The 24,975-nt window shown below is 38.1% G+C and overlaps 1 protein-coding gene across 1 annotated transcript; it reads right to left on the bottom strand.

Moving 5' to 3' along the window:
- Positions 1–683: 683 nt before the first annotated feature.
- Positions 684–18,925, bottom strand: LOC149156043 (plastid division protein PDV2-like). Its single transcript, XM_089437831.1, has 2 exons — positions 18,444–18,925; positions 684–1,682 (listed from the first exon to the last, which is right to left on the bottom strand). Exons 1-2 carry the CDS (start codon positions 18,714–18,716, stop codon positions 978–980), a joined length of 978 nt encoding a protein of 325 aa, XP_089293957.1. The 5' UTR covers positions 18,717–18,925; the 3' UTR covers positions 684–977.
- Between the last annotated feature and the right edge of the window lie 6,050 nt (positions 18,926–24,975).

Here is a 24,975-nt window from a genome sequence, read left to right as displayed (position 1 = left end):
AAAGGGAACGTTCCCATATAGTTCCAAAGCTTCCGGGAGCGCGGGAACCACTGGAACGAGTTTCCCACTTCTAGGGAGCGGTTCCCGTGTAACAAAGATATTTCATAATTTATATTAAAGTAAAATAATATTTTTATAACTTATATTAAAGTAAAATAACATATTTTTAGTTTAAGAGGTTAATTTAACTAGTAGTTACCAATATGGCTAATTCTATACCAATAAATACCGACTTAAAATTCCCTAGATAGATATACTGGTCAATATTGATGGATTTACTAAAAATTTCATCCATTAATGTGAAAAAACATCTTTTCAATTTCCCCACTAAATTGATAAAATAATCCTATCAAAAGAATATGACTTAAAAATAATCCTATCAAGTTTTGATATGACTTGGGAAAAAAAAAATTCCAAAAACTATATTATCCATGTTTTTTTGGCTTTACTGTAATTTGACTTTATTACAGTTTCCTTTAAAAGAAATAATGAATAGCCAAAACTCAACATAATGATCATCTAATAGTTTCATTAATTCCCTTCTTTCAACTACTGTGAATGAGTGGTTTCAGTGTTTGCCAATTTTCAAACACTGAATTACTTCCGTATATATCACATTTCAGCATTTTTTATAAAGCAATCTACTATACTGTTTTTCATAAAAACATATTTCATGGCTACAATTGATCCCAATCAAAATATGCAATAAAGTTGTAATGGAAAGAAGTATGCAATACAGTTGTAATGGAAAAAAGTATACTTCCAGTGCAGTCATCTTTGGCAATACACCAAATAAAAACTAGGTAGCTAAGTTGGAAAATTCTGGATTCTAAATAGAGTAGCAAGGCACAAAGTTCCCTTTTGTGATCATGGCAGTAGGTGTTTCCTAATCTAACTAAAATTCCATATACATCTCAATAATAATCAACTGGAACTATACATTTTCTATACATATGAAATCCTACTAGCGGCAGAGTTCATCCACAGCCATAAGAAATATCTGGAGCTCTTACAACAGGTTCAAAAGGTACTTCTACACGCTCCTTGACAAAGCACCTAGGAATACCATCTTCAATTAATAATACTTTCCCAGGAGGACACTGGTTGGGAACATCTGCCTTTGATTGTATTGAAGGAATATTCATCCGCCGGGGCAATAGCTCTGACAGTTTTAAAGAAGGAACACTTCTACGAAGTTTGGGCTCAAAGCTAGCTAAGGTGAGGACTGAAATTACACTTCCAGCTATTAGAACTGCTTTTGTAGTCAAACCAATTATATGCACGAAGCCATTTGTTTGTTTTTTAGCAGTTCGGTTATTAATTTGTGAGCTTACCTCCTCACTTTCAGCAGAGTCGCCATTTTCAGTTTCCTGTCTTCCATTACCGGTCACAAAAGAATGCTCAGCAGACACATTCTTTCTCCTGGCTGAATGTTCAGAATGCAGCGGCGGAGAATAGCGATAAGCAGGTGAGATGAAGGACTCTGGAAGACGTCGTCCATATGGGGGCAAAAGTATATCATCCTTCTGCTCAACAGGTTCACCAGCAAAAGCACAAGCTTCCTGTATAACTTCCAAGTCTTTGCCTCTGTAATCTTTAAGTTTCTTTACTAGAATTCTCCGGCTTTCATCAAGCTCAGCAAGAGTTGCATCTCTTTCCAGTCGCTGTTGCTGCTGCAAGGCCTGGAAAATAGAAATTCAAGATTTCATCAATTCAATCATTAGGAAAAAGAGAGCTTATCCCTTAATCATTGCCTGTTAAAGAAACCAAATAATCATATCTCCGAGAAGAAACAAAACCATACCCTAGAAAATAATTATGTACAGGCAATTTAATAGCAATCCACAGAATAACAAGAGTAAAAGAAACCAATCAACAAAACTTTCCATGTAGAGATCACAACTAATCCATTCATCTCTAAATAACCTAAATCTAACACTCATAAAAATCTTCACGTATTCTTCTATGTCGTACATGCAGATTGTTCCAGAAAAGAAGCACCAAAATGTGTGAACAAGTTAAATTACATGTTAGAATGCATTTCTACGCACTTGGCATACTCGCTGAGTCCTAAGCTCTAAAATAAACATTTTTAGAGCAGAGATTACAAAGCCAATATAAACAACACCTGGAATTTGAGTGGAAATTAGATAAGCTCCATCTATAACATGCATATTGAGACTTGGAAATCATCAATGCCAATTCCACAGATATTGAGACTTGGTTCAAACAGAATTTCTCTAGGGCTTATGTTGTCATATTCATCAATTGATCATCAATTGATTTCTATCCTTCTGGTTAAGGAAAAGTAATGGACTCCATAAGTGCATGCAAAATGCAATTATTCTTCAACAAATAACTCAATCAACATAGTAACAGACTTAGTCGTGGTCCCGTGTCCCATATTCTGCGTGTCGGACACGACAGGACCCATAAAACGTGTCCGACGCATTTTTCAACGTGTCCTAAAATCAGGACACGTGTTTGGGCTGTGTTGGACATGTGCCTGATTTTAGGACACATGTCCTACTAAAATCCCAAAGTAAAAAGCATCGCTTCTTTATTTTTTTTCATTTTTTTCTACCAATTTCATGTCTATTCACGAGGCATTAGCCAACATGGATCTTAATGACCCAGTGCTAGAGCCAGTGTCTTTTGATGATGAGTCTCTTGAGGGGTCGTCCTACACACCAACAAATGCAGCAGCAGATCTTGGATTGGGCATAGAGGAGGATGGAGTAGGGTCATATGGTAGTGGCAGTGATGGTGATTATGACATTGAGGACGACCTGGACTATTGATAGAGTCGTGACTAGTGAATCATGACCAGTACCACTGATGAGCTATGATATTCCTACCTATTTTGTATCTACTCTATTTTGTATTTTTTCTATTTTGTATTTTCCAGTGGCATTCCCTCAATATCTATGTAACACATTTTGATTTTGAAGGCCTAATGAAAAATCTACAATTATGGTTTTAATAACTAAGTTCTACTTCTAAATTTCTAGTTTTGTTTTATCAATCGTGATATCTCTAATTTTCTAGTTTCTTATGTGCTTGAAGAATTGTTAATAACATGAACAATGAACATTTGAACTGTGAACATTATTGATGTAGTAAATTAATAAACTAACTATTTCTAAAATTGTAAAATTGTAAATATTAAATTACTAAATAGATATCATCATGATTCATATCTATAGATGTTCTAATTTCTTAAAAATATCGATCAGGCACTATATTTCAGTATGTCCTGTTTCCAGTGTCACCATGTCTCGTGTCGAATACTCGTATTTACGTGTCCTCCATGTCTCGTGTCATGTAACTTAGGTGATAGAATGAACCAATGTTGGCAATCCATGATAATTTAGTAGGTGACACTATTAAAACAAACAAGCAGAGTCAGTTCCCAGTCCATCAAATCTAAGACACTGTAAACAAGGTTACCTAGGCATGCAACCCTGGTGATAGGGACGACATCCTAGGATTCCCCATATCCCCAATGTTTCTCATGACCCCACCTGGGAAATCCCTGATTTTGGCCACAGATGCCCCCATGTAACAGAGACATTCCCATTCAAATGAATAGTTGAACCATTGGGCAGGGCCTTACTGGGTTGACTGATGCAGTCGGGACCTTACCTGCTTAAGCTCGAGGCCTTTTCCTTCTAAAGAATTGACCAAGACCTTACCTGAGAAGACCCCATTCAAGTAAGAGCAAGACCAATCCAGTAAGCCCTTTCAGGTAAGAGCTTACCTGATTGCTCCAAAGTTGATCCAGTTGGGACCAACCCAGAAGGCTGGCACAGGCAAGGCCTTACCTCACAGGATTGCTCCAGGGTTTACCCAGTCAGGACCAACATAGTAAGCCTAGCAACTGGATAAGGTACAAGACCTTACCTGACTACTCCAGGATTGATACAGGACCAACTCAGTAATATGCAGGACCTTACGCCCACGGGGCTTTGGATTGACGGTGAATGGGTGCGCTGTTAAGGCACTCCTTGCGATAGGTCACCGGTTCAAATCCCCTGTGGGTACTTAAGTTAGTCTAATAGATATAGAATAAAAATTAAAAAAAAAAAAAAAAATATGCAGGACCTTACTTTTGAAGAACAGACCTTCCTTGAAGGACCAGACGAGCCTTTCAACACCATAATCAAATAATACATCCTTTCAGGACCTTTCCTTTGAAGAATTGACCTTAAAAGAATGGTTGCTTTATCATTAGACAAGGATTAATCAGGAGAAACTTTTTGAAAGGATTGACATTAAAATACCATTTTCCGTTCTAGGTTGATGATGATCTTATCTATCAGTTCCAAGGTTGTTCGGGACTTTGACAAATTGATCAAGACCCTCCTAGCTAGGCTCATGCAGGACCAACCCAATAAAATCCAACGCAAGGCCAACACTGAGAAGGATTAACCTTGAAGGCGATGAGACCTTTCAACGCCTTACTTCTCAAGATATTCACCATAAAATATATATATATATAAGGATTAATAAGTATTAAGGATCATATCTGTTGGATTGACTTGATATGGTCAAGGGACATGCTCTGCATCCCTAGGAAATCCAACCATCCCATTTGTGCTTTGAGGAAGGAGCTTGAGGACTGAAAGTTTTTTGGTGGAGAGCCCCTGAGCAAGTATTTTTAGCTTGGGGAGATCATTAGCACTTACAACAGAGAATGTTACATCTTCAGCTTGGGAGAGAGCTTATGGCCAAGGAGATTTTAAGTTGGGAGACCATCCAGTAACCATCCACGGTATTTTCATCTTCAAGATGCAATCTTATTCTCTTCTCTTGGTTTTAGTTTTAGAAAAATAGATAATGTTTCTTTCACCATTCAAAGAGAAAGCTTCAGTCTAAAATTTCGAAAGGTCAAAAAAATTAAAAAGGGCACCATGCATGAAAAAGCCAATCTTAAACAGAACAACCATTGCCACAAACCATGCAATTTAAAAGTTGATCCCAGGAAGCTCCACTTCAATTTACGCCTGCTATCACTTGAATCTGCACCTGCTACAAGACCCCTGGGAGCAGTTTTGAAGAAGGGCAAGTGCATGGGAACCAGACAGTTTGGATATCTCCATAGGTACCAGACTTGGTGCAAGTATGGATGAAGGTCATTTCAGTTCATAATGTCGGTTGTTATCAACGATAGGCATGAACTTCAATCCATGGATGCTAAAGGCACATGGATCAGCATTAGCTTACATATAAGGTTGGTTATAGAGTATGCATGTCGATAATGATGATGAAAAGATTTCTTATTCATCAAAACTTAGTCTGACAGATTAAATCTGATTTTCTTCAATTATGAGTAAGCATATGAAGGATCAGCATTAGTTTACTTTTATTAACCTTCGTTGTAGTAAATGCATGTAGATAACGATAGACATGAAAGGATTGCTTATTTATCAAATCTGGTATACTAAACCTGATTTTCTTGGAAGACAAGCAAGAATATGAATGACATATTCTAATATTTTATCAGCAGTCAACAGGAGTGTTTTAACATTTACGGAGGGCAGATATAAGACTATTGTGGGGATGAATAAAGCAACTTCAAAGGAGTTGAAGGTGCTCTCTGTGTCTCAATTTTGCATATGCTCAATTTTATGCTGCCATTGTTTTGGGCACAGAAGGGTGCCAAGTTGGTTGCTGTTATCATTGCAAGAGCCTAGTGTTTCTTTTGTGCCAATTTTAGCGCTGATTTTTTCCTAGTGTTGATTTTATCTCAATTTAATGTTGCTAATTATGTAAAAGAGCCGTTTCTCTTCGGATTAAAGCTACTACCACTGCTGTCAAAGTTTCCTACACTTAAGAGGAGTGGAAAGCACTGCTTTATTCTTAGAAAGTCTACAAATAAAGAACATTTTTTTTTCTGGGAAAATATGCTATGCTATTGTTGCCCAGGAGGGCACTAGTTCTAGTAATGTGTGTTCTTTTTGGGAATTCTGCCAGAAGAAGCGCTCTCATATGTCAGTTTTCAGAGCTTGCATGAAGGTCCAATCAGCAAAGTTAGCAGGTCCTTTCTAGCTTCTTACAACAAAATCTTGCACCTTAGTGCAAAGCCTCACTAGGTAACTAAGACAATGAGTAACATGGGAGAGTCATCATTGTCACCTTAGCAACTACTCCCCTCGTTTAGTGATGGACACAATCCAACACAAGGGAGGCTTCCCTAGTAGATCTTAGGGATCTAATGGCACAGTCAAACCAAGTCAAGAGCCCTCTGAAGCCTCTATCACCACCAATTAAGAGATCAAACAATCACAGTTTATAATGGATTTGAATGTAATTTCCAAATTTAAGTTAAAATGATTTTATGGTTGTTCGAATAACTTAGGTCGACCAATATCAGCTCAAAAAAGGTCCCCAAATACACAATCAAAAAATTACACAACTTTGTAGCAAACTAGCTTGTAAAATAGAAAATTGCAGCAATAAACCAATTTACAACAGCAGTAAATAATAGCCCCAAAATCTATGATAATAAAGTGAAAAGTGAAAAATGAAGGGCTATCACGAGTAAAATAAAGATTGGATTACAACAAATTTCTGCAGTAAAAGAGTATATAACATCACTAGAAACCCTACACATCAGCCCTAGAAAGTGGCTGAAAATGCATTAGAAATGACACTTTGTATTTTATTATATATTTCAAACACTTTCTAACCATAGAACTAAGACATCCAAGCTATTTAATGCTAAAAATGAAATATTTTGCTGTAAATCAAACCTAAAACACCGTAAAACATAAAAGAATTGAGTTTTAAATGAAATAACGATTATCACAAGGGGGAAAGAATAGTGCCCTTCTCTATCTGGGGCATATGGAGTCAAGGATCAACACACTTGAGAAGGAAATGGAATGAATGTAGGTTCAAAGACTAAGGGAGACTTGTGTCCCCTAGAGTTTTGACCTAGGCATCCTACAATCTTCAAGGATAATAAGGGAGAGAGATTCACTTAGGTAACCTCAAAGAACTTGATGAAAAATCTTGTCCAAGGAAGATAATGAGATAAAAATACTAGCAATTACTTTGGTGAATACTTAATAACCATTATCCATCAACATAAACAAAATAAAGAAGAATAACTTACTCAATTTAGCATGCATCCATCAAAGTTCACCAATAATCATCCAAGAAAAGAGAACCATCTACATCAACAAGTCCTCCTTAAGAGGTCACTCTACTTAGACATCCATGGGTCACAAGAGAAAAGAGATAAAAGGAGTGTGAAGAGAAGTCTCCACAATGTGCAATCATCCAAATGAGTGGAATGCTCCCTCTATGTATACAACTCCCTCGATGTATACAACAAAACCAAGTGTTCCTTCCTATACAATACGCTGATATCCTCTAAAATCAGCCAAATGCATAATATCCATGATACAAGGTGGATAGGTCAAGAAAGACCCCCCCAAAATATGCCTCATCAATGAAAAAAAGATGCGATAAATTCAAGACATCCATCATGTTCTCCAAGGGTCACATGTGAGTGAGTAAGTAAAATAAGTTTGACATCATCTCCAAAGCGGGATAATAATGCTCCAGAAGTCATGTCTCTCCATGAAAGGGTGCATTGTCTCATCAAAGGCCATGTCTCCTTGTTCAAAAGTCACACCTCATCATAAAAACGCGTTGAGTGTCTTCTCATCATGCTAGGTCAGCTCCAAAGTAGTCATGCATCATCATCGAGTGAGACATCCCATCATAAGTGCAACACCCTCAAGCTAGGGCATGACATCATCAAAGGATAAGGAGCCATGACCCCTCTAAAGGGGTGTGTTATCATCATCATGTCCACCATCATCAAGATAAAAGGCCCAATGTCCACAAGAATGGTCCAAATCATCATAAAAATAGATGAATGTCCTTAAGAATTATGTAGCGAGAGTGTAGTCATCATCATCATGGTAAGATGGTCCTCTCCATCATGGTGTGTCATCATCTATATGGGCTTCTATCATCATACATCCAGGGCACATACATCCAAACACATATTTAGTGTACACAAGGGTCATTAGGTTAGATCACACCAAGAATCATCATCAAACTTCACAATAGCACAATATTCAATATAATTTAGCAAGCCTAGATACAGTACAACCATTACCTATCCCCATCACATGCAACAAAATCCAAGGAAATAGTTCCAAAAAGCCTATCAAAGGATACGTGAAGTGTAAGATGAGTATGGTAAAGGGGGAAAGGAAGTGTCGGCTATCAAACTCGAGCATTCTTGACATCATTGACCTCCAGCCCTGGACTTATTCACTTAGCCTTCTACATGATCCAGTTATATACATGTTTATGAGGTTGTCCTATTATTGTATCCTTCTTTACTTCATTTTATCCTAGATTTAGCTTTGGCATTTTCTAAGAGTTGTGTTTGCACTCCCATATTGTACTTGTACCGATTGTATCCTTCAGTCCCATTGAGATATTTATGGTCATTCGTTGGACATTAATAAAATTATCTTATCTTATCTTATTGGTTGTCTTGCATAGTCACAAAAGGTCGATGAATATTCATCCCATGAGCACCTTTGTAGAGGATTTCCCTAATGCTTTGAGTTACTCATTCCTTTGCACTATGTCTTTCCACCCTTTATTTTGCCTTTTAACTTTCTTCGCCCTTCCTCAATATTTGATTTTATTAGTCCTCTTTTGGTAGATGCATTCAATGCATAAGACTAGGAATGATGGCCTAATATGAGGGGGCATTACTTATTTTTCCTAGGCTTTTATGGCATTAGGTATCCCATTTACTAATATTTTGCATTTCAACATTTCACAATTGCTCTTAACTTTCTTTTCATTAGCATCAACCTTAGGCTTATTAATCTCTTCTTCTCATGGGACCACTGAGGGGGGTCATGCACAATTCAATCATAAATGAGAGTATGAAGGAAAGATGGAAAATGTTATGTATGTATGGTGGGGGTATGGACACGATACTTCTTTTCAAGCATTCCCCAGTATTACAATCCACCCCAAGAAATGCCACACTTTACTAGAAGAGGGTGATGACCTCTAATTGAACTAAAAACAAGTTAAAACGAACAAATAAAGAGTGTCTTGATCCATTCAACAAATCCCCCAGTGATCATGAGGATGACCCTTATATATGAAAATAACACCCATTATGAAGAATGGAAATAATGTACCTCGTAAGTATATAACACCATATCCGTCTGACCAGAATGAGAGTTGAGTAAGGCATTAGAGGCATAATCAATCATATGCACTCTGGAAAAGCAAAGAACATATATGGTTGCTAGTTGGAAATCTACATCATAGGAGAAAAAAATTCTCCTATGGTTACCTATTACCGCAAAATCTAGCAGACCCAATGCAAAACCTTACTAGGGAGGACCAAAGCTTGTGGCAACAAGAGAAAGGGCTGCCATTGTCACCTCAGCAACCTCATTGCCACCTCAGCAACATTTCTCCTGCTCTTTAGTGGTATTCAACCACAAGGGGGGCTTCCATAGATCACTTAAAGGATACTCTAATGCTATGGCTCAAGGTAATGAATAAGAGGTCTACAATATTGGATAGAGTATCAGCAAGGCCTAGAATGGCTTAGATGTTCTATACTAGGGTTCAATACTCTGTGCCTAGACCAGAAATGAGGTTGCTATAAGTTAGGGTTTGATTGATAGGAAATAATAAGGTGCTCAATGTCATATAGCAGCCAAAGAAAAGGCCTTCCAATGATAATCAATAACAAGGAGCAAAGGCCTTCCAATAAAGACTAGGTTTTGGTTAGGAAATCTATTTCTATGGCTGATAGGTATGCATAAACAGCGAATGAGGGATGACATTAAACTTAAATAAGGAGGTTTAGCCATGCACTATGCTGATTTTTCCTTTATATGAATTATAAATGCAATTCCTAAATTATAAGCCACAAACATCCAACCAAAATTCACTTTTATGCATAAATCTCCCCTAAAACCCTAGCAATTAAACCTAGACGTCTAGGAATGGGGAAAAGAGAAAGAAAATTAGATTTTTTTATGGATGATACACAATGACGATTAGTGCCTTATCCTGCAAGGGTTTAATGGAGTCTTCTAAGGCTAATATGCTTTGAAGAGGTTTTGATGGAGTAAGGGGGGGCTAGGGCATCCACTTTTAAAACCCTAACTATTTTCCCTGTGAGGGGAGAAATTAAATATAAGGAATGCACAATCAAAGTTTCCTTACAAGTCTCAAGAGAATAATTTTGCATAGTATACTGAAGCAAGATTTCATAATAGAATTAGCATTTAGTCATGGCACAAAATAGAAACCCTACTTCACACATACCATATGCAAAATATAGATTACAAAAAAAAAGCATTAAACTTACACAATTCTCCAAGAAGCACGTCTTTCAATCCCAAGAAAACAACTCCACACAAAAATCCATCTCCAAGAGAAAGTTGCACCATAGAAAGATCACATTTTGCCCAAGTAGCGAAAAAGGACTAATGTGTAGTCTTAGAAGAGAAAATTGATGTAAAGTGTGATGATGAAAAAAATGAAATGAGGGGAGTCTCTATTTATATGAGATTTATCTTCCTCATTTTTACAATAGTAAAAACCCTAATTACAAGTTTCCTTTGAGTATTCCACAAGAATGAGGTTATAAGACAACCTCATAGCTCAACATAACAAAAATTGCCAAAATGCCCACTTGTGTGGGAGAAAAGGCCTCCTCCACTATGACACCATCCTCCAAATAAGCTTTAAATGTGACAAGTGTGTGTCCAGTGGGTTAATAAGTGCTCCATACTCTAAGAAATAGCTCCATATCCATGGGAATGCCTACAAACCAAGACGTCATCACCATGGTGCCCAACGTCACCCTCTAAAGGGAAAGAGGGGTGATGTGGCACTCTTCTACTCAATCATTGGGGCTAGAAAGTGATGTGCAATCCCTCCCTTGTCATCTCAAGGATAACCATCATCATTCAAGCTTTGGAACAAGCAACACCCATCAAACAGTGTCAAGGGTAGCATAGGGGGATCTTGGGTCCACTGGGCACACTATCTATAAATCCAACACAAAGCTTCACAGGCTCAGTGATTTAGCATCTAAGGGTACCCTGGAGTGTCAAGTAACATGTGGTGTTATCAAGTATCCCAACGTTATGCTCTGGGTGGGCAACATTGCATCAACAAGGTCATATCTACCCTCTGGAATGTGTAAAACAACCTCTAGAATGTTGCTAAAATAGATGATAATCATGTCTCCAAAAGCCTCCATGGTTGTGACAATAACACCTGACAAAAACTTACTCAAAATCAAGTGAAATTACCAATTATTAGAGACAATAACCATAAATGTGTCATAGTGGACTATACCTAATGTTGGGGACATAGTAATGCTTCACACAAAGCTCACCTTGAAATGTCTAACTAGATCAAGTATCATAAACAAGTTATCTCCTTATGTTAGGGATGGTTAAATGGATAACCCTATTAGGTGTTTCTAGCCCCCAAGGGGAACTGACAGGTCCCCAGCCAGCTCATAGATCCATATGTGTGTGTGAAAATGGTGGCAGCAGAGTGAGAATGGCTTCAGGGCAATGTGCCATAGCCAAGTGACCAACTAATAGAGATCCAACATCCTACGTGTATAGATGTAAGGAGGGAGCGATTGTGGAGGCATGAATTACCCCTTTCCTCAACATGCTTTTTGCAACCCTTTGGTGCACCTTTTACTTCTTTATGATTTGCTTTGATTTGGCTGCATAGCTCATGACCCCAAACTTGCTTTTTGAGATTTTGCATTTAGTGCCCCTTAAAGACGAGTCAATTTATCGCTCATTAAGGTTGGAACAAGACAATGATTCCTTTTATAGATGAAACATCATGTGCTTGAGGAACTAGGTGATGGCTAATGAAGGGAGTAGAGCTCATGCTAGGCTTTTTCCCATGCGCTACTCAAATATCCCAACCATTTTTTTGCGTTTTCTCTTTTTCTTTCAATGTGGCTTTCTTATGCTTTTGCCTTTCTTTTCGCTGCATCCTCTAGGGAAAGGCTTTCGGCCCAGACTCATGGATGAGGATGGAATGGTGTCAATCCTCATGACCAATGACCACCAGCCTGAAGGATGGAGATGGAATAATGGGAAAGATAGAAAGTGGTAAGCGTGGAATATCATGGACGCGCTACTTCAATCAAAGCGTCCCAAGTAGTGTCCTTCCTGAAACCCTAGTGCCTTACAGGAGATCCCACTAGACTAGAGTCAAAGACTAACCTCCCAATTGATGTGAAGGAACAAGAATACAATGAAGATCATTCAATCATCAAGTTTGCCCCTTGATCCATATTAGTATTCCCATAACATTAAGTGAAAGAACATGAGTGTAAAAATGGTTAAAATACTTGTCGATGGATGACCCACCTTCCTTCAAGAAAGAAGTGGACAATCCTAGCATCATGTTATGTGTTGGTCATATAGGGTTGTGACTAATTGGTTGTCCAAGGATGAGAAAAAAATTCTCCAATGGGTTACCCACTTTTTGGTGGGTAACATCTAGCTCCAACTCTGGGAAATGTGCTCACCATGGAGTGCATGATCCATGCGCTCTAAAGAGGAATGCATAAAAACTCCAGCAATCCTTGGGTCTTCGTAGACCTGTTACCTATACACTCAAAACAACTTGTTGATAGCAACTAAGTAGGGTGTTGATCGTCAACCTTACGATATAGGATAAAAATAATAATACTAAAATAAAATGTTAGTTACAATAATGCATGATATCAAAATATTATGCATACACATCAGCATAACAATATCAAAAATAGGATGCACACAAAATAATGCAAGACACACAAATGCTATGCTAACCTAAGCTAATATGTACTACATCATATGTTGACTAAGTATAGTCATAAAACCAATGAAGCCAACATATTATCATATCAATATTAAACCTTTTACCTTTATGCTTAATCATGAGATAGAACAAGGAAACATTACAAGTAGCTATTTCGTAGTACTCAAATGTTAAATCAAAGTAATAAGGGTGGGAGGTGGGAAAATAAATCAACCATGGATGATCCTTGCTACCATGAAAAGGGAAAAGAAAAAAAATTCCTACACCCCTGAACCCTTTCTTGTAACCTGAATATGGAGTAACATATGATCAATTTTAAGCATTCTCGCCCAATAGGTATCTCAAGCATACAACTCTCATTGATGTCACTTGGGACATGCTGCAAGTGGCATGAGGAGAGAGATGGTTGGAAGACAGGGCCTCGACAAACCAAATGTTTGTCACAAAACTTAGATTCAAAAGGGGCAACCAAAGTCAATTTCTCACACTCGAAATCCATGGAATCCAAATGTGGCTAAGGGATGATATTAAGAAGTGAAGATGGCTCAAAAAAATCAACAATTGTATCTTCCTGATCATCACATGGTATGCAGGGCTTAGTGTCATTGAGATCCTCTTCATCTTACTTGAATCTTCTTGATCGACAACTTCTTCAAGAGAATCGAAAAGAGTCCCTTTGGAAGGTCGTGGCCAAATCTTGAAAGGTATCTTCACAACTATAAAACATTGGCCCCCATTACTCAAGAATTTTTTCAATAAACACATTAATTGAAGGGATGCTTTATTTAACCCATTCACTTGGATCTTTCCCAAGAAAATTAACGAATAACCTCTTGAGAGCATCTTTAATAACCATATTGATCTCTAAAGCATACTTGATGAATTTCACCACATGATCAACTATTGAAGAAGGATCACCATCAAGTTTTGGAACATTTTTCATACTATTTGTACCATAACAATTAATATATCCAAGAATATCCTTAAAATTTATAACAAGGTAATGCAAATCCCAAGGATCCATTGTCTTGAATCTTGCATAACAATCAATTGTGGAGTCGCCAAGGTGAACTTATATGCCTTAAAAGATGCTTGCTTCACCCTACAAGCATGAATCTTTGAAGCTCAATGAAGAACTAGGGCTTTGTTCTTCCAATGGAGTCGCCAGATCAACAAATTTATCCATGAATTCTAGATGAGTTCAATCAAGAGAATGAAGCTTAGGCTTAAGATCACAAGCAGCTGAACTCAACTCCTTCTCGACAACAGCGCTAAAGATGTTTATGCAAAATCTAGCAGGCCCAATGCAAAATCTTACTGGCGGGGCCAAACCTTATGGAAAGAAGAGAAAAGGTTATCACGGTCACCTTCGCAACCTTTCTCCTGCTCTTTAGTGGTATTCAACCACAAGGAAAGCTTGCCTACATCACCTAAAGAATACTCTAATGCGATGGCTCAAGGTGATGAATAAGAGGTCTACAATATTGGATAGCCAAGTTTTAGGAAGCTAAAAAGACTAACAATGATAATGTCAAGCATTTCACTCAGATATTTGACAAGTTGCTCAAAGAAGTACCCTTGTTGTATAGAACTATTGACAAGACCATCCTTGCATTATATATTGATGCTTTCCCGGGACACATATCTTATGCCTTGAAGGACAAAAATCCTCAAAGCCTTGACCAAGCCAAGGCCTTTGACACAACCATTGGGCACAATTTGACAACATCTAAAATTGATTTTCTTTCATACCTCCGAGCCAAAGTGGAGGTCATGCCTAAAAAATCTGCCCAAGTTGACCCAACCTTGCAAGCCTTTGCCCAAAAGTTTGACAAGATTACCAGAGTTGATGCAGGGGCAAATGACTATGATGAATAAATTGACCATCTTTGATAGAGAAAGAGGGTCTCGTTAGAACTATCCTCTTAAGTCTCAATTCAATAATGATAAGACCCCTAAAGGGAATCCTAGTGGTGGCAAGAATACCTCTCAGCAAGATATGCCTAACACCCTTGCCCCTACCAATATTTAACCAAGAAGGTTTTCCATGGTGTCAAAAGTGTAAAGAATTGCATAGGAAAGAAGATGGCCCATATAATCAAGCTGAAGAGGAGGATAGCCCCGAGCATTTGAACTTGATCAATGACTCTAATCCTTTCAATACTTTACTCAATGATACTCCATCCCTTCGTCAACAACAGCATGAAATACCAACCAAAGAACATGATGAGCATATTAATGTTGTTGGATCCAGGGATAGGTTCAAAGGTTTGCATTATACTAGGAATAATAATGAGCCAAGCCACCCTGAAGCAATTAGTAATGTTGCTCCCCAAAGAAATGTGACTAAAGCACCTCTTCCCTCTAGTAAGAGCATTCCCAAGACTGCCCCCTCTAGTGCCAATAATGGGGTATCATTAGATGTAGATTTGGGAAGTGGCCTGACTTAAGGTTCTAACAGATAACGTTCACCTCACAAGATAAGGTTCTAACAGACACTTAAGGTCAATTTTTCAAGGGAATAATTCCCAAAATACTACACAGAATCGTTATTACAATCCCAATTCCCAAATGATGGCAAAAATCTACCCTTAATGGCACCAGTTTGGTTGTAACTGACCACAACAGTGAACATATATTCCATTAACAAACTCTTCTGGTGTCGAAGGGAGTAGATTAGAGGATAAGAAGAAGAAATCCCCACCAAGACTAGATCTAGGGCCTTGATCAAAAGAAGGCTGATGGAATTAGATCTAGTATGGTTGTGAGATGTAAACCATAAAGGTGAGTAAATCTAGAGGTCACAATCATTTAGCTCTGATGACAATTGAGATGCACACAAAAGCAATGTTATAATTGCACACCCAAAAACAAAAGAGAAAAAGTATGCTAGTATGACAGGAGATTGTCGAAGCTATACACATATCTATGCTATTTTTACAAGGATCGTGACTTAAACTTGTGAATATCCAAGTTTGAAATGAATTGCCAGGCAAACGATCTCTTTCCAACTCATTAGATTCAAACTTGTCTGTTGACTGAGATGGGCTCAGTCAAAATGAGTTGAACTCACAAGTACACCTATGACTCAGATGGCTGAGTCAAACTCATCTAACAGGGCCTATAAAAACCTTGATCCAACCTGATTTTGGTCATTTTTACCTCCGCAGGCTGATTTTCTTGTGTAAAATAAACAGAAAAGAGGTTGAGCTTTCTCATCTGGGGCACCCACCAATTTGAACTCTGATAATGTCATTCTATGGAGTTCTTCCTCTCCCTTTGCTCCGTGTTAAGGCTAATAAGAAAGATGCTTATAATTTCATCAAAATACGTGTATATATTTATATTTTTAACAATTGTTTTTGTCCAGTTTCCCTGATTTTTTTCCCAATCCAAGTCAAACTCTTGGCTCTTCTACCTAGCCGAGTTTTTCCCGATTCCAAGTTCGGTAATATTGATCCATACAATGATAAAATCAATTGTATTAAGAAATATACAATACAAAGTACAAAAAAAGTGGAAGAAAAATCAAGTTTGACCATGTTTTCAATATATATAATGAAGTGGGTAGGTGATCTATTTGGACCAAGTTGCCCAAAAGAGATAAGGATGAAGTACAAAATAGAAAAGTACAAATATAAATTATAGTACATGTTCACTAGATAGTCTCATCAAGAACTCCTAGAAATCCTTGTCGGAGTAGATTCACGTTCAACTAATATTGATGAAGAATTCTATGCCCAGCTCTTATAAGCATAGTGTCTCATTCTTGTCAAGCAGTCCTTTAAGAATATAGCCAGATTTTTCAAATTCCCCTTGTTTGATGATTGATTGCTGCTATAACTGGACAGAAATCTACATCAATGTTGGACGAATCTGCTTCATCACTGCCTTTAGAAGCAGATTTTCAGGCTGGAGAGAAAACGGGGATGGAAGAAGACTGTATTATGAAGAGAAAAACTAGACATAACCGCCAAGAAGCAAGAAGTACACACAAATTCATCAATCCCGCAGAAGATATCAAGCCATTTCAGATTTGTCAAAAAGGACAAACACCCAACAAAGTAAAATGGTATACACTGCAGCTGGTATTGGAGAAATTCCCTTGTTATCAAAATAAATCTGTTTTGGGAGACCAAAAACACCCAAACGGGGGAGGTCTGATCCATAGGGATAGCATTTTTTTGTCTTTTCAGCTCTGTGGAAAAAAGTGAGTTCTTGAAAATATTTTATTTTTCAATGAAAAGAACATAATGTTAAGACAGTCACGGTAATGAAATGATCTAGAGAGGAAGAAGGCAAAGGGAACCATCTGTACGCACAGAGCTGAATGTTTCTCTGTTTTGAGACTGCTAAACAGTAGCCGAATATCATCTGTTCGAGTGCCTAACGTGTACTTTCGATGGCAGTGTCGCACGCTCCGTAACCTCCATTAAGAAAAGAACAGAGCCTATTTTGTAGGTGGAATTTTATACTCCAGTAGGATTTTCTCTACATATATTTCTGGGTCAATGAACGCCTGACTGTGCATCCGTTTCTGGATTTTATGTGCCGGTAATGCTGCAGAATAATTTGATTGCAGGTAGCCATAAAGACAAGGAATTTGCAGAGATTGAGCTATGAAAGGAGCTAAAATGATAAAGCACCAATCCCAAAAAAATCTGGAGTGATAGAACATTAGAGAATCCTGATTGCTTCGCTGTAAGTGGGATCACGTTTAAACCCTGAAAACGGAAAGGCTATAGCCATAAAGACAAGGAATTTGCAGAGATTGAGCTATGAAAAGAGCTAAACTGATAAAGCACCAATCCCAAAAAAAAAAATCTGGAGTGATAAAACGTTAGAGAATCCTGATTTCTTCGCTGTAAGTGGGATCACGTTTAAATCCTGAAAATGGAAAGGCTACTATGTGAGAGCCATCATATGAGTTGTCGTCTTAAATCAAAGCACTTTCAGTGCTCAGACCCATATTCAAAGCCCACAAAGACATGTTGTGCTGCCAATGCAACCAACTGGATGAAATAACGCCTCTGAAACTGGCCTTGAAAGCCACAGATGCAGTGTCTCGCAGTCAAATTTGGCATAATAGTCACACCTCAGTCCTGGCATCTAAGCCGAAGTCACAACCCACGTCCTCAACAAAGGGCCGCTTAAAGACTGAAAGACACGTCTCAGGAAAGCCACTTCAGCAATTTAAAGTTTTGTGTAACTTGAACAAGGCCACTGTAACTGCATAACTGTGCCCAGATACAGCAAATCTCAGAACAAATTGATTAAATTCCATTACAGTTGACTGGCTTTAAAAATCGCATTCAGCGATACCCAATATGAGTTCACAACATCTAAAACTCTATCCTTGCTAAACGGCATTACACGTACTGCTATAAAATCCTATCATCTGCCATTGCAATATATGGAACCTACATTATCTTCCGCGTGGAATGTCACAGTACATAAACAAGGAAAACCAGAGAATGCAATACCAGCATTGGTGGGAAAGCCCTTGACATATATTATCACAAAAAATAAAAATGAAAAAATACTTTAAAAAAAGGCGGCGGCGGAGGGCGGGGATGTCTGACCTGCAAACATGCTAATTGCTCCTCCAGTGAATCAAGAGCGTCTCGAATGTTTATGAGGCTGTCGACCTCAATATCTCCGCCCGTTTCCAGCCATCTCCTCTGCTCTTCATTGACCTTAACAAGTTCAGACATCTTGCCCGTGGTGGTTCCACTTCCTCCCTCAGATATGTCATCGTCCTCGTCCTGTGCAGAGGCCCTCTCGATGCAATTGTTGATCTTCGACCGGAGCTCGGATGCCCTTGAGAGCACCACTCCTATCTCGTCTGCCTCCATTAATGAAGATGGGTTTGGCTCCCTCTTTACCAATGGACTTAATATCTCAGAGTAGGATCCAAACTACCCAACCTATGGTTTGGTACTATCACATAAATTCAATTAGAATTTCGGTTGAGAATAAAACCTGAGTAAAGCGTAATAATCTACCAGCACTCTGAAATATATCATAGCCTAACCTACACCTTTCATTGGTACGGAATGTAGCCTATCAGAATGTTTTGAGTTCTAAAGATGTGGTGTTCAAAGTAAAATATCACTGAAAATTCACTGATCATGGCACTCGTCAGTTTCTTTTACTTCGATTAAATTTTTCCCTTTTATACCTCCTCTTTGTTCTTTTTTTTTTTTTTTTTTTTTTATTTCTTTTGATATGGTTTTTTGGTTTTTTTCCTTTCTTTTATTTTTTTTAATATGGTTAGAGTATATGGCAATTATTATTAACTAGTATTTGCATTAGGGGAGGTGCAAAGAACCACTGATAATTTGTGGGGTTTTTTTAAGGATGGAGAAAGTGATTGCAGACCTAGCAGTGCTTTTGAACAATTTTCGACATTCATCAACATTGAGAAAATTATTTTAACGTTCATAAAGAAATGAACCAAGAATCTACCAATATGAATAGAACACAACACAATAAGAAGATAATAGCTTGATAAATTTATTAGACTTAATCCATTAATTTTGTTCTCATCACGAATGCCCCTTCTAAGTAGCACATTAGTAGCTTGCAGCTTTTTAATTGGTAAATATCAGTATTATAATGTTGTTTGCAGTTTTTGTTCAAAATAGCGGCATTATAATGGCTTTTGCAGTCCCTGTGAGTGGGTTTGTTAATCACAGGCAAATTGATGGAAGTTTATAAAAATTGTTTGAAGATTTCGATTTTTGCACCCATAATCTCTTGGAATCCTCGAAGAACAACAATGTAAGAGTTGGATGTCACATCAATCAACCAAAAAGCAAGTATTTTTTGTCAATTCATTGAAAAAAAAAAACATGAGACATGGCAATGCCATCCAATGTGATGGGAAATATGAAGTGAGAACTGTGCTACACAACCTTAAGCCTTCATTTGAGAATTCTAAACTGGTTACAATGCATTTAATCACTGTAAATATCACACCAACTCTGTGTCTCGTATTCAAATAATTCAAAACTTATGATTGAAATAACACACCTACTATGTATTGCATTTAAGATGTCATATTGTATTGAGAAAATGACCATGTATATACTTGTGCCAGAAACAAAAACCATACAAATTTAATGAATAAATCCAGGGGACAACAAGCGTAAAAAATAAAAGAATTGTAATGTCAATCCAATGGTCGCCCAATCCAACAGGATCAGTGATTCCTCCAAGGACAAGAAGAATCAAACTTAACGAAAATGCCCCAAGTTTATATTAAAAATTGATTAGCTAAGTAGAAATTGATTTTCAAACCCTTATGGTTTATAGTTGATAAAGAATAGCAGCAACAATACAATTGTTGTGGGCATGAACTTGCACCCGAAAAGCATCCATATATATGACAATAAACACTCCTAGCATCTGCAACAAGAAATTCGTTATTTATACGAAGCCCAGAAATAGAGATGCACAGAACAATTTGTTTGCAAGTATGGAAAAAAAATTATGGGGATAAAATAAGTAACCTATTTACTCACTTGAGGCAAGCTAGTTACAAAGAATGAAAAACCTTTTATTGGATTCCCATATATTGCTACCTTCTCAATTGGGACAAGCATGTTTGGTAACAGCGTTGTTGTATTGGATGGAGTGTTGTATAAATATATAACCATTGCTTGTATGAAGTTGAGGGTTAACAATCAATGGCATTCAAGCAATTGCATTTTTTTATAATCGATCCATTGAGTGTACCCTTACCTTTTTAGCATTGTTAATCCATGTCTTTTCAACATTGGGAAGGTACAGAATCTGTAATCCAACCATTACTGTTGAGGTTACCATATATAATATTGTGAGTTTTGAGTTCTTTGATTATGGTCACACGAATAGGAACAAGACAAAAGCTATTGAAACAATACTAAACAAAATCACAAGAGTACAATCCCAATCTGCCTAATCACGCAAATCAGCTTAACAAGTGGGAAAGAAACCATATTTAAATTTAATGTGTTATTTTTTTGGTTTGAAACTGAAAACATATTCAATTGGTTTTCTGTAGCATCTGGTAGAGCATGTATAAGATGAAATTTTGGAAAGAATTAATGGACATGAGCGAATTCAACTGTTTGAAAGTCTACAATGTTCAATGAAACACACTGACATACATTCATAGGAGGGTTGAACATGGTTCCATCTTGCATGAATAATACTGAAAAGGTAAAGCTTATAAAACTGATTAGGATTGAACATGGCTGCATGTTGCATTAATAATGAAATAGCAAGAAAACAGGGGGAAGGTTGTCATTAGAAGCAAAACATGGGGAAATTTGGTTTGCATAGTCCTTTCATGGCTATATCACAAAAGCTAAAACTGGTTGTGATACGTCAAAAACACAACCATGGTGTTGTGAAAGGCTGCAAAAGTAAGTACTCATACTTATTTTGGCAGCATATCCATGCAACAATTTTTTTTTCAAGAAAGAGTAAACATGTGCATAGAAACCTCTTAATTACCATTTAAAGTGAAATGTACAGTAGAAGAGGTTCATTGGAAATGCATTCAGATTGATGGGTGGACAAGAAAATTGTTGGGCAGTATGCTCTGTTCCATATTAATTTCAAGAATTTAATTGTTGGATATCTTTTCCATATAAATTTCCAGACTATAATTGTTGGCTATCCTTGACATGAAAAAGAGGACAAACATATTCTATTTAAGAATGGAAAATTTTGTTGGCAAATAGACAAGGAAACAGGGAAAGAAGGGAGTACGAATGCCCATGCAAGTATGGGACTATACGATAAGAGTTACTGTAGAGTGAGTAAAAGTTGACAAAAAAACATGTATTGTTTGCTATAACAGTAGAAGTCCTTCAATCAAAGTGCATGTTGATTTGATTGCTTTCCCTGTAGGGCGAATGCCTAGTCGTAAATAGAAGGCGATGTGTGGCATCTACAACACCATTCGATATTTAGATTTGGGATGCGATCGAGGTAATATATGTGAAGTTGCCTATTTGCATCCATTTCATGTACATGAATGAGGACATGCATGAAATCTCTAATTCTTTTAAGTAGTTGGAGAGTTGGGCACATCCAGTATAGTGGCACAATATGAGAACGTAGGAACCGGGTTTGTATATCCAAAAGAGAAGCCTCTTGTTCATGTATCTAATGGAAAAATGTGTAGAGCTGAGAAAGATATTGTGGATCCGTCTATTTCTGCAAACAACGGGAAAGTGTGTAAGTGAACATTTATAAATTCATTAATTGAAAGGGCAAGCATAGAAGAAAAAAATGTGACTAACCTTTTGAAATTTGAAGTATAATAGAAATAGAATAGATTAAAAAAACATAGAGATTTGAAGGTGTTAACATGAGAGAATAGATGAAACATTTGCAAGTGGAATGCAAAGGAAGGAAAGTAACCAAGAAGAGAAGGTCTTCAAGTAGGTTGATTAACAGATTTGGAGGCAAGTTATGCTTCTTTTTTCTTGCGAAGTACGTATGGATTTTCTTGCATGCATGCATAGCACGTGAAGGAGAAAGCTGGAGAGATGTAAAGATCATTCAACGATCTAACTCTAGATATGGTTGCGAATGAAAGGTCCTGACAATCAATGTTGCCAATGTCAATTGTTGCCTTTTGTAGTGTCATGCCTTGTGGTTCATGGATTGTGGGGGCCCATGCCATGCAAAGGGGCAGTTGTCTTCGATAACCCCTTGTTACGGGGTAGATGGGAACATATTTCAAATTTGAGCCATCCCATGCTAAACCTTAGTAGTGCATGAAATCGACCTCACCAAATGAGGGGAGTTTTGGAGGGCCAGAACTAGTTGTGTAATGAATAGCGGCAACCTTCCTGAGAGAACCATTCACGAGGCCTGCTTCAACCCACAAGTTGCTTGTTAGAATGACATGCTGACCAATGCAGAGAAGCACTTGTGCAGCAAGTTGTTCATCTTCCTGGTTGGAGGAGGGCATTTATTTCCTTTTCTCAGCACAACAACGTGCAATAGGCAGGTTCAATTTCTTGAGCATGGTTTTATTGTGTAGCGCAACAAATTCATTAGTTGCATAGAGGTGCATAGAATTGGTGAATGTTGCCAGCTCGTCTTTTGGAAGTTTGGATTTTGAGTGCGTCATTAGAAGGTTCCAATCATCCAATGTGGGGATTGCATTGCGAAGGTTGGAAAGGAGTTGCTGAAATGAAACTTGCGCAGGACTTGTACCTTGTTGGCGGAAATTTTGGAAAGCGTGACAATAGTATCAAAGCTCCACCAAAGAGCATTGCCACGAGACATGCCTACATACATTGGTGTATCTTTAACAGGTGGCAATTGGTTGAGGTCCCCCACAAGGATTATAGATCGGCCACCAAATGGAGTGTTTCTATTGGATGGGAAGGCCTCTCGTAAACGTTCATCAATTTGAGCAAGCATTTTAGGACCAATGAAGTTGATTTCATCAATGAGAATGTATTTGACATGATAGAGTTTTTCTTGATGGTTTAGTAGGGATTGACCTTCCAAAGGGTGCATAGAGGAGACAAGGATGCAGAGGCCGGAGTGTATGGTTAGAGCATTGATGTGGAATGTCGTAACACCGGTTGGAGCAAGCAAGAGCAGTGGGTATTTTCCATTGACACAATTGGCTAGGAAGGCATTTTTGAGGCAATCAATTAGGAAAGATTTGTCGGTGTTAGTAGTGCCTTGGATGAGCATGCTTAACAGTGTGGTGGAACCACTGTTGGAGAAGTGGGAGAAAACGATATTGAATGCCATGAGCTGGCTTGGGGACAAGGAGGAAAGGGAATGTGGATTTGGAGAGGGAATTTGGTGGAGTGTTGTGGAAGAGTGGTTGAATTCTATGAAGCTAATGGTTGTTTCTTGTAATTCTGAAGGGATAAGAGAGTGGTCCCAATTATGGTTTGCATCAAAGTCATGATGGCCATGCATGTCAAGCTCATTAAGAAGGATGTTGTTACCTGGGTGGAGTTGAGAGAGGAATTGCCATTCTTCCATGTCTATGGTGTGGGGTGGTGGGGGGGTGCATTGCATCAGGGAAGGGATTGCCAAAGTTAGACAGGGGTGGTTCTAAAGGAGCCTGGTGAACATGCCATGCTTGATACGTGTTGGCAATTTTCTCCCAATGAGAAACAATTGCCTCATCGGTTTCACCAATGTCGTCAGCCAATCTACGAAAAGGGCAGTACAAGAGTAGTTCACTCCAGCAAAATTCTACATAGGATGTTGAATCTTTATTTGGGATTGCAGTGTATCAAGGAATGAAGTGCACAACCATGGGAGGGAAGATGTGGTTCCACGACGATGTTTTTCGGCGGAAGGAGAATGACCAGTCCCATGTGACTTCAATAAGTGGCAATGACTCTAGTGAATGAGGTCTTTGCATGTATGAGGTGATGAAGGGCGTTGTTGGAAGATGTGCATCCAAGTTGTTTGAAACACGTTGGAAAACTTATTTTTTAACATTGAGGGAGACAAAAGAACAGTTGCATTAGGTTAGTGGAAGTTTTTCGAGCAGATGAAATGTTTCTTGTGCAACAATATCCCTATCAGCAACAAGTTCGGTCATGAGTTTACAGACGACAGACATGGTAGGCGCATCAGGGGGGGAACTTTGTGAAAGTCGTGCAAGCATTTGGTGGTAACTTTTGGATTTTTCCTCTACTTTCGCCGCATACTTTGCAATGTAGTTCAATACAACATGGCGCGACAAAACTGGTTGGAAGTCAATGTTGGCCCTCCAAATTGCAAGCATATGAGAGTTGTGCACATTTAGCTTGTCGTCATTTCCAGCAGGAGTGTACATTTTCTGTCGAGAAGCATAAATTTGTAGAGAAGAATTTTCACACAGGTCCCAAGGGGCTCCAAAGCGACAAGCAATAGAGTTATCATTTTTGCGAAGACATATAGAGGAATGACAATTTGTGTGCCTTTGGACATAGTTCACAAGTTCCTCATAGTCTTGGAGTTCATTTGATGCAAATATTTCATTTGTCGCAAGGAGGCAGGGATTGCATATAAATGAGAGTTGTATTCAAGGAGCTTGTTTTGGAGAGGTCAAGGGTTCCAAGCGGTGATGTAGGTGTCGAAAAATGTTTT

Source organism: Pinus tabuliformis, chromosome 9 (genome assembly GCF_031772625.1).
Source record: "Pinus tabuliformis cultivar Carrire ecotype Pingquan chromosome 9, CPIR1, whole genome shotgun sequence".
Classification (NCBI taxonomy): Eukaryota; Viridiplantae; Streptophyta; class Pinopsida; order Pinales; family Pinaceae; genus Pinus; species Pinus tabuliformis.
Note: the sequence above shows the minus strand (reverse complement) of the source record. Positions and strands in the feature narration are given on the sequence as shown.

Coding starts and splice junctions, on each gene's coding strand:
- LOC149156043 (XM_089437831.1), bottom strand. CDS start 18,716: ATGGAGGCAGACGAGATAGGAGTGGTGCTCTCAAGGGCATCCGAGCTC. Junction 1,683..18,443: donor AGCAATTAGCATGTTTGCAG/GTCAGACATCCC, acceptor TCTATTTTCCAG/GCCTTGCAGCAGCAACAGCG.